An 11,168-nucleotide genomic window follows, 5' to 3' on the forward strand; every position below is an offset into this window, starting at 1 on the left:
GTCTCTTTAATAGGTTAGTGTGTTAATGGCTGTCATCTATTAACTTTGCCATCTTAATTGGATCCTTTTAGATGTTCAGCCAACTGGTCAGGCACACAGTGTGAGAGGCCAGCTCCCAAAAGCAGCAAGTCTGACAATATCAGTACAAGTAAGTACTTCAAATAACTGCTATCACTTGTCAAATTTGGCTCAGTTTAGAAATTTTAACCTGGTGATATTTTAGAATGTGAGTTTGTGTTATGAAATGTGCTGATTACCTGCATTTAAAGAAGAAATTAAGAAATGTAGATCAATTTTTCAATTGACATTTGGTGTTTCATGAGGTGGTTTGGATGCAAGCCATATGCTATGCACTCACTGCTTCAAAAGGGCTAGCCTGCACTTTTCTTAAAGAAAGTGTATCAAGTGGCAAGTGCTTGGTGATATCACTGCTGTGCAGAGAACTAGTACCAGACCTCTGACCATTTAAGTCCTACTGAAAGCATCAAAAATAGTGTTGTAAGTAGTTCATAACTTTTGCATTGGCTGTCTGCGGAGGTTTGGATTTTACCTACTGTGAAAATCATCCTGAAAGTAAGAATAGCTCCTGTCGTATTTTTTTAAACATGTCTGTAAGCATAAAAGGATGGTATTGCTACACTATTGGCAGTTTAAACTAGACAAGGTTCCCTGCAGTGCATTGAGTATGCTGATGGTTCCCTGCTGTACATCTCTCGGTCACATTTAACCCAACTGGAGCAATAAAATGAATCATTCAGGTCAGCTTGATGCTTTAGATGAAATATTCCTAGTGATCCAGACAAGTGAAATAACACTTACAAGCTGGAAACAGGCAAAGAAGCAGCCAGACCCTCGATCAGTATTTCACGTTGAGGGAATAGCTGCTGCCATTTGGGAAACGGGTGTTCGTCTTGTGCCTGCTCCTAGACCCCGGGCTGCACCACGGTCACCAGATGGCAATTCATGCCTGGTGGCCTGTTTTTCCGGGCTTTTTCTCTTCAGTGTTTACCTGCCAAGAAAAAAAGAACCTTTTCTTTTTTTTTTCCTCCTAAGTAGAACTTCGTCCAGTTATTTATCAAACATTTTCTTAAAATAGCATGTAATGTCCTTCACATGCTGAATCTTCATAAGCTGAAGTGAACTCAGGATGCTTCAAGTTTTTATTCAGCAGGACTTCATTTTAGGCCTCTGACAACCTGACTTGGCTTTCAGTAAGCCTTCAGGCAGAATTCGAGGCAACTTTTTCAATTCATTATTTATACTGTGTTTAATGTAGAGCAGAGACTGCCAACAGCTTATATTTTTAATAAATCAATAAATGTAACCAATGAAACAACCAGCAATATTTTTGTTTTCCACCGGTCAAGGATTGTTATGTTAAAGGAAATGCATGTCATTCTACATTGGCTTTATACCAGAGTTCTGTAGTTTTTACAGGCCAATTTTTTATAACATAAAATTATTTGTTGCATCTATTTCTTTATTGCCAGGTGCTTACATTAAAGCCGAGAAATTCTTAGAAGGGTGCAATTGCTGACCTTATTTTTGCAGGTAGTCTCATTTCAGTGAAGTTATCTGCCAAAATAATGCTAAGCCATTTTCTTCTTCCCTGTTCCCTCCTCTCCTTTAACATTGCTGTCTGATCTGCACACTGTTTTTCTGCTACATTAAGCATTATTGTAGTTTCCTTGATTGCCTATATCAACATAACAAAATTATTGGCTCCTGAGTACAATGCAGTAAAATGCAGGAATGCACAAACCATCTAGAAATGAATATTGCTTACTACTTTTCATTTTCCCACAAATAGGAGTAATAAATACATATAAATACTGATAATGGAATTCTCCAATCAGAGCCATGCCTACTGAATATTTTAAATTAATAGTTGCGTGACTTAAATAGACTACTGAAGATGATAGTGGCAGTTAAAGTCAGGCACCATGCCACTCCAATCCCAATTTTTCAGCAATTCCACATACCTTCATACAGTATCGCTGCAAACAAGGGCAGGGAATTAGTCCAAAGTATATTGGTATCCAGAAAGAGGAAGCTCCTGATTTGTTGATAAAAGTACTTGTGTGTACACCATTATATGTAATGATTATTTTTTTGATTGATCAACGTTAAAATCTCAAATCAGTGAAGCTCATCACATGAAATTGCGTTGTTGGTGAGGGGAATTAGTCTTTTAAAATTAATTTAACTGTTTTACAGCTGTGAAGAAATTACTAGATGTAGCTGTGAGTATTCAATGATATTTCCTTTTCCTGTTTTAGGAAGCATTGCAATCATTGTCCCTCTTGTTTTACTGGTGACTTTGATCACTACTCTGGTAATTGGACTATTTCTTTGCAAAAGGAAACGAAGGTATGTAATTTTATATTGATGTATGAAACAACAAAGGTGAATCTTTGAAGTACATGCATCTTTTTGGTATAAAAAAGTTCTCTTCCTATAAGTTGAGCAGATATTAAAAAAACACCACAACAAACAACCCAAAACTTGTTAGTGGATGCAGTTAGTTATGTTTTGGTTCTTGCTGGAACAATCACGTCTATTACTGATATTCCACATACACTAGATAAGAAAATGTAGTTCTTTTCTTATCCAGTTTGCTCAATCCTGCCATGGCTGTATAAGTGTTAATAATTTTATCCAGAGACTTAGTGAACTTAGTAAACAAAATTAATGTGTTTCATTGGAACCACATAATTAATATTGTTCATGTCTAGAAATACTGTCAGATAGAGCCTGAGCAGAATTTCCAGTTTCTAGTTATAGTTCACTTCAATATATTTACTTCGATTAGTTCTTTTCAATATTATATAAGTTTTAGTGAAGATGTAAACAACGTTTAAAGTATCTACTGTACAGTCCCGAGCCTTGTCATCATTACTGTATTTCTTTAGTTTCTTGTATAGGAAGCCAAATTCCAGCACTGAACAGTGATCTTTTGTTCTCTTGAATTTAGCTGCCTTAGAGCTGGTGATGAACGTAGGGAATGTGGTAGACATTTTGACTTTGGCCATTTCTTCAAAGGCCATCTTGGGTAGCAGGGGAAGCATGAGTGTTTCTACTGTATGCAGACACCTGAGAGAGCTGCTTTCTTGTTTTCAGAGAAACAAGAAAGTGATGTTATTGGCGGTGCAGAATTAACAAGGAGTTTCCTAGTAGTAAATAAGTGCCCACTAGGGAAGACATGGAGTGGGAATCAGACAGCAAACCATTTACTTCAGGCCTGAAGTTAGCTTGCTGGTTGGTCTTGAGCAGCTGTCTTCCTTTCTCCTGGGGCTTGTTACCCCACCTCGGAAACCAAGATAAAGTCTTTTGTAAAGTCCTTTAGAAATATGTGATAAATCTACTGTTCCTGCAAATGTGACCATTTATGAGACTATTTCAGGCCTCCAGACTAGAAGAATCTTTTAAGTTACTATCATCTAGCATCATGCATAGCATCTCCCCTGCAGACTCTGGTGCTAACTAGTAAGCATTAATTTTTAAATACTTTTTGAAAAGCCAACAAGATAAACACAATCCCTGCCATACTGTTAGTAACGCTGCCCCTGCCAGGCTCCATGGATGTCATTACATGCTGCTGTACCTAAAAAACCAAGTTTAGTGATAGCCAAATACTGAAAACTGGTCTGTAAATTGTTTAAATTACTGAGAATAACTTGTTAAATAATAGATCTTCAGTAGAGAAGTAGAAGTAACCTCAATAAAGAACTTTTTTTTTTTCCTTAAAATTATGTATGAAGATGTATTTCAGGATTTTTTTAATCTCTTCAGAGAAGGCTGTTGAGTATTAAACTAGGTATAGATGTTCAACTCTTGTACGCTACAGGTAAGTGCTTATTTTAGGAAATATTTTTTCTATGCCATTTCTGAAAAATACAGATCCTTTAGTATATTGGATTTCAGACAATGACTGTATCTTTCTCAACCAAACAAGAGGACTTGACTATTATCATCCTGACTGTGACCTCCCTGTTAGTCCCTTGTAATTCTAGAGAATATATTGCATTGCAAAAAATTGCCCTCTTGAGGTTATTTCAATTGCTCAGATTAAAATCACCTCCTTAGCTGAAAGAAATGAATTCAGCAACTAAAACAATTCAACTCAATCACTTATCTTTACTGATATCTAATTCAAGGTTAAAAATAAGAGTCTATCTTTTATTAAAGTTTGAAAAAAATTCAAATTGAACTTCAGCTTTCCAATAACCACTGGCAGGGAATACGAACTGGAACTCTGTGAAGTTCATACATTTTTAATGCATCATAATGAAACCATTTGCTTGTCCTCAGATTACAACTGACTTTGGGCAACTGATTTCAGATGGAAGTGAAATGAATGAGCAAGGGAACAGGACTCATGTTCACTCCATCTTCATTACTGCAGGGAAACTGCAATGAATTTGCAAGGCTTTACTTGGGAAGTGAGTGAAATCTGGAAATAATAGGAGGAAGTCAGGGTTATAGACAACGAGTGAGCACTTTGTACGAAATCATACCACCACAGCCAAACTGAGAAAAACAACAAAAACCTACTTCCAGCTTTTGTGAGATCTACACGTAGGCACAGATTGTTGCATTTTTTGAAAAACGAAAGGATTTTCTGATTGTTTCTGCAGGAAATACTTTTTCATTCTGTTGGTCTTAATGATTAAAGAGAAATAAAATAAAAGTTGTACTATTTTAGGATGAAGCATCCAAGAAAGGACTTGAAAAGTCACTAGCTTCTCTTTTTGTGTGTGTTTATGCATTATAGGACAAAAACTATCAGAAGACAACCCATTATAAATGGAGGAATCAACGTAGAAATTGGCAATCCATCATACAACATGTATGAGGTGGGCCATGATCACAGTGAAGGTGGTCTTCTAGCCTCAGATTTTACTGTAAATGCAGAAAAGGTAATTTTTTTTTTTACTAGTAGCAAAACCACTACTTATTTTGCTTACAAAGCTTTTGACTTTAAATGTAATTAATAGAAACATAAAACAATGGCATTTAGATTTAGTTAATGAATATAAAGGCAAGTTAGATTCCATTAGAATAAACGTCATGTATGTATTAACAGCTGTTCTGCAGTCTGATGCTTGCTGATGGGCATTTTTCCGAGTGCTTGCATTTTACCAAAATAGAGTTAGAACTAAACTATGAAATGAGGTTTTTTGTCATAGACACATCTGCCTTACGTTGCCGAATCCGCGACCTATCTTTTTAGTCTAGTCTCAGATACTGAACGGAAATACGTTATTGTACTGTCTACCATCTGAAGCGTGACGGAGTGTATGCATACATACAAGACTAACTTATTTCATATATGAAAGCTTCCAAAGGCATAAAGAATTCAGGGTTCTGGCTGGATAGATAGATTAAATGTTTACACAAAGCTAGTAAGTATTATCATTTTCTTGTAAAAGATGCTGTCACTTCTGCAGCACCACTCTTCAGTGATTGAACTCCCTGAGTGATGTGACATGGGATGAATGGGGTAATGCTGCGATATCTTTCCTAGAGCTCCGTAATCAGACATACACCAAAGGGCAGCCATCATTCTGTGGCATTTCTGACAAAGCAATAGCCGGATTACCGTTAGCTCTAGGAATGTCATCGCTGAATCACATAGTCAGTGTGCTGAATGCAAGAGGTAAGCTGAAAATGGAGTTAGTCACTGGAGGAAGAGTAACTGAGCCAATGTTTATTGTGAAATCTGGCTCTAATCCTTAACAGAAAATTATTTTAAAATGCTGAATTTTATTCTCCTATTGAACGCAAGAATTTTTAGTGCTGAAGAATACCTGTAAGTAGATTTTTTTTAAATTGTAGATGACTCTAAAATAATGGTTTTAATCAGTACACTGTTTGTTTAACAGTGTTGATAAGTACACATGGACAATGGTCTATTAGCGCAGAAACTAAAATTTTCTGTTTATACAGGCCAGATACATAGGGGGAGGGCCCACTGCATTCAAGCTTCCCCACACAGCTCCATCAATCTACCTAAACTCTGACTTGAAAGGACCACTATCAACAGGGGTGAGAAATGATGATTCAAATCCATTTCATTCCACCACAGCCCCTTTCTAAAGAAAGTTTGTCTGTCATTTTCAAGTAGAGGCATTTTCTCTTTGTTTTCAATTTTGTTTTTCCTCTTTTAATGGGCAGAAGAATGACAGTAAATAATACATTTTCTATTTGAAATAAAGAGTTCCTTTCTGCATACAAAATTTCATCTGTACCCATCATTGTAACATGATATAAAACTGCAAACGTGTCTTTGCAAAGGAATGCAAAACCAGTGTGCAATATGATGCTTTTCCATAGTATTATATAAGTTTAGCATAGCATTTGCAGCCATGTATCTTGATATATTTGCAATTTATATGTAATTACAGGCATTTAGTGAAGTTTATCAAACTGAAAGTAGTTCCCAAAGAAACGAAAACAAGTCCTTGCATTATAGAGGAATGTGATACACACTAAAATGAACAATTTCCTTTAATGTTTGCAATTCATTTTTTGACTGTTCAGCTTTCAATCGATTTTTATCATAAAATACTTTTAAAAAATCAGATTTTTACTACAGTTTAGCATGATGTTTGCAAACATTGAAATTTAGAATATTAAAAAGGGACATCAATACGACATTCATGTTCATGTTCCTCAGTATATTGGTTCATCCTCTGTGCCACTTGTGTTCTTGCATGATTGTAATATGTTGTATCTGGAGGTTTAACAATTTGTATAGGGGATGATATTTCTGATGGAGCACAAAACCATGGATGATGACAGCTGGAATATATGCCCATCTCTAACATTTGCTATTATTCAAGTTACTCCAGTTACTTTCGGTACCTCACTGTACTACATTATGCTATCAGTACCCACTCAGAGAGATATCATGGGACAGGCCCTACTGTTATATATAATTTTAATAACTCCATAAGGCACTATATAGATGCCAAGTGTCTCCATTCTGTTGTGGTTATCATCCTTAATGAAGGTTGTCAACGAAACAAAAAGTCCTGTCAATTGAAATAAAACTAAATTTCTGTTTTCCTAAATTTCTGATTATAATCATTACGACAAATGTAAAGACAGGCATAACTGAGAGTTTGTTCTCATAAATGACTGCAGCAGTTGATTACATATTTATGTTCCATTAGTATAGAAGAGTATAGAAGAGTAGCTTCTTTTTTTTCTTTTTTTTTTTAATAAATGTGACTCAACTTTTTCTGCCTCCATTCCAAGAAAGTGTGAAACACCAGGCAATTGCTTTGTCATCTGTAATAAATTGAACAGGCAGGTTTTAACTCACTAAATGAGTAGCTGCTGTAGCAAGACAGCCTAAGGAATATCTTAATCCTGGGCTCGGAGACATTAACTATCAACAGGGAAAGGAAGAACTAAGATTCTAGACATTTTTCATTCCTTGTTCCCCAGGGTGTACTCGGGATATTTGCAAGGCAAGAAAACCTACCCACTTCTGTCTTGGGTAATTTAAAGTTTAGCCACTTCTGTGTGCACCAAACAAGTTAATTTACCTATTTTATAGCTTACTGCGCTTCCACTCAGTATTTGTGTAAGCAAAGCTGTGCAGTTTCGTTAGTTATAAGAAAGAGGAAGATTTTGACCACAAGGCACCCTGTCCAGTTATTATAGGTAAAAGCTGAACATCTAGTTGGATAGCAAGGGTCTTCTAGGAGACAATAAAGGCACAAAGTGTGAAGGAACTAGTGGAGAAGTTTACATGATAAACCTTGGATAGTGCTTTCTCCTTAGCATGAGTGACAGGAGAGTAAGTTTTCATCCATGTTATGCAACCTTCTGTGTTGTCAGACTCAGGAGATTTCTCATATACTGAAGTGCTTTGCAGAATTAAAAATGGACTTGTCCTATACTGAAGTGCCACTCGTTTCAAGAGATTTTTTTTCATTACAGTCCAAACTACCAAAATTCCTGAGAAAATCCTTCTCATTCTTTAACTACTATGATATATTAACAGTTATGCTGGTTTATTATTAAAGTTTAATTTACATTACAAAAGTATTGAATTTTTGGTCAAATCATGTTGTATATTTGGGCCACAGAATTCGAAAACATGGTCAGCTATTGATGGGATGCTGATGTCTTAGAACAGGTAATATATGGAAACTGTTGGTTGCAGTTTTCTACTGTTAAACTTGTCACATGGTCTCACAGTGCACCTTCTCTATAAACTTCCTCATATCTATTCTGAAACCTTCCAGTGTAATAAGGTGGACAAGTCAACTTCAGAAACATTCTTCAAGGTTTTTGTTTTATTTTTTGTCATTTTTAATGGTTTTAATATCATAATATGCTGCATGTCATGTCATTGATTATTTTAATAGCATGTCTCACCATGAATTTAATTTGCAACTAAATAATTAACTCATTATCAGGTTTGCAGAAGTCCAGGTATCTATTAAATATGTCCGATTATATTTTATGTGTACTCGTTCTTGCTTTAACGAAACCATTTCCATTTCCATAAACATTTATTTTGGTTTAATCCGACTGATCTAACGTATGCTTAATTTCTCTGCAGCCAACAAATTACGCCAATCCAGTGTATGCAAAGTTATACATGGATGGACAAAACTGTCGAAACTCCTTAGCAAGTGTCGATGAAAGAAGAGAACTCCTTCCAAAGAAAATAGATATTGGGATAAGGGAGACTGTGGCATAATCTGCTGTTACCTTTTATACTCTGTATAAATGTATAAAATATAAGGATTACTTTTCTATGTACCAACAGTATTATAATTGTTTTGGCATCAGCATTACCTCTGTTTTTTGTTTGGTTGATTGTTTTCTGGGTTTTTGTTTGCTGATGACTTTTGACTGACCATTTGTAAGGTATTTTTATGAAAAAGAAACTGCACTACGGTACAATTTACAACAATGCTGCTGAAATAACACACCTTTAAATTTGTTAAAATTGCAAACAACATATTCGTTTGTAGCGTGAAAATGAGCAATCTATTTTCTATGAACTTTTTTGGTTCTACTTAATCGAAGAAGATGGTATCTGCACTTTTTCATTATGTAGTCTGGAAGCTGTAGTACAGTGTGTAATTTTGTTTATTTTAAATGGTGAAAGAATGATTGAATGGTCTACTCTCTTCTTTGTGCCCATTAGAATTTCTCTTCAGATCCTGATAAAGCTAGATAACTTTTCACAAACAAACATAACTTGCTTTTAAATTAGCTTTAGGTTGCCAAGAAGTAAACAAGACTATAGAAATGAAACATCTAATGATCTGCATGAACACGATGATTATGTTTCAGAAATTCAGTGACTGTACATGATATACTAAACATATATACCATGTAAACAAGCTTTGTATTTATTAAAACCTTATAGAACATAGTAAAGATATATCTTGGAAGCTGAAACCTTACTTGCTGTGGGACAAAGCATATGAACTCCAACAGTCCTGTAGGACAGTAGCCACCCTAGAGCACAAGAGGGCATTGCCTACACATGCATTATATATTTACTCACTTAATCACTTGCATTACTTATGGATTAATAATTCCCCAACACATACCAAGCAGTAGGGAAAAAACCCAAACCCCCAACCTTAAGCACACGCAGATGATCACAGCATTCAGTTTTGACAATTACAAAAATCTCATACCTGTTTAGAGATATCAAAGAGTACAAAACACAGCAGTTTCTTTAAATGAAGATAAACTGTGGTATTTCAGAGGTAAAACACAACTAAATTGCATATTAGTGACACCTTACCTAAGCCCGAGTTTCAGTAGTCTGGGTTAAATATCAAAATCCAAGTATCAAAAGTGAAAAGCATCAGTATCAGTTTCCAGCACTTGCTCTGACCCGGTCTGCTTTCTGTTGTTGCTAAGAGGGAAAATCTGACTCACCTTTTTTAATTTTGATGGAAATAAAGAGTACAATTTCTTTCAGGTTTGAACTGAATCGAAATATTTTATACATAACTTTAAAGGCACAAAAGACTTATTCACACATATACTGTGGAGGACCCTTCCTTCCTCTGCTAGACATGACTGACTTTTAGCTATCATCATATATTAACCTAACAGATTAAATATGTTTGTGGTTGCTCTTTATTCCCTTTGTACAAGCATTACAAAAATAACTGCTGTTTTATAAAAGATTTTTGTTGTACTATTGTGCATGCATACTACCTATTTCTAAACTTTGCCATATTGGGGCCTTTATAAAACTCTTGATTTATGTAATACTAGTGCAATTTTGCTTGAACAATGTTATGCATATCATAAACTTTTTCAGGTTCTTGTTTAAGTACATTTTTTTAAATTGAACAGTATTTTTCATTTTGGTTATAATAGTCATTTTGCCTATGTTTCTACAATGAAGTGTTAAATACTTTATAAAAAAATTGTTGACTGATTTACTTAAATGAAAATCTACGTACTTAATTCAGTGTGTTGACTAATTTTTAAATTTAACTTATAAAATGAAAACTAAAGAAGAGCAAAGTGAAGGGAAAGAACATTGTACAAATGGCTAAATTCCTTTTCTTAATGACAATTTTTGCTTTTTATACAACTTCTCTTTCGATGTTTTTGCAGCTCTGCACATGTTTGGATAACCTAGGTGTATAGCTGTATATTATGTCAATAGAATTTAAAAATGATTTTATTTTCTATAAAAATACTGTATTAAATAGTTTCATACCATACGGCTATGATTCCACAGGTTCTGCCTTTATTCCACTGACATCATCAAAGATGGATTTAGTGCTCAATTTTTGCATAATTGCAGTTGTTATGAGGCAGAAATAGTTGGTCTTTTCAGAAACTTTATTGTTTATTTTCTGGCAGAGATTCTTATATCTTTAATGCTCAGGTAGAATTAAATTTTGACTAGTGGGTATATAAGTAACATGAGTCTGAAACCATGAACTCTTATATGGACCTAATGAAATTTATTTGTTATGACGTCTCAAGTTTCCTTTCAGTGAGACACTTTTATTTACTTTACACTTGCTTACGTGTAAATTACTTTTTTAAAAAACAACATTATTAATTTTCTTAGAAATACACAGTTGATGTCAGTGGAGCTATTAGATATTGGATATTAGATCAGAATCTGGTCTTAAGTTTATAGGCAGAATTTTGAT

The 11,168-nt window shown here is 34.8% G+C and overlaps 1 protein-coding gene across 1 annotated transcript in view; it reads left to right on the forward strand.

Moving 5' to 3' along the window:
- Positions 1-10,912, forward strand: part of LRP1B (LDL receptor related protein 1B) — a 762,836-nt gene extending 751,924 nt beyond the window's left edge. The window contains exons 87-91 of the mRNA XM_075092828.1: positions 72-148; positions 2,280-2,370; positions 4,775-4,919; positions 5,950-6,048; positions 8,582-10,912. Coding sequence (XP_074948929.1) covers positions 72-148; positions 2,280-2,370; positions 4,775-4,919; positions 5,950-6,048; positions 8,582-8,722 — 553 coding nt within the window. The 3' untranslated portion in view covers positions 8,723-10,912. The remainder of the gene's footprint in view (positions 1-71; positions 149-2,279; positions 2,371-4,774; positions 4,920-5,949; positions 6,049-8,581) is intronic.
- Positions 10,913-11,168: the final 256 nt, after the last annotated feature.

The sequence above is a fragment of the Phalacrocorax aristotelis genome, chromosome 5 (genome assembly GCF_949628215.1).
Source record: "Phalacrocorax aristotelis chromosome 5, bGulAri2.1, whole genome shotgun sequence".
Lineage (NCBI taxonomy): Eukaryota > Metazoa > Chordata > Aves > Suliformes > Phalacrocoracidae > Phalacrocorax > Phalacrocorax aristotelis.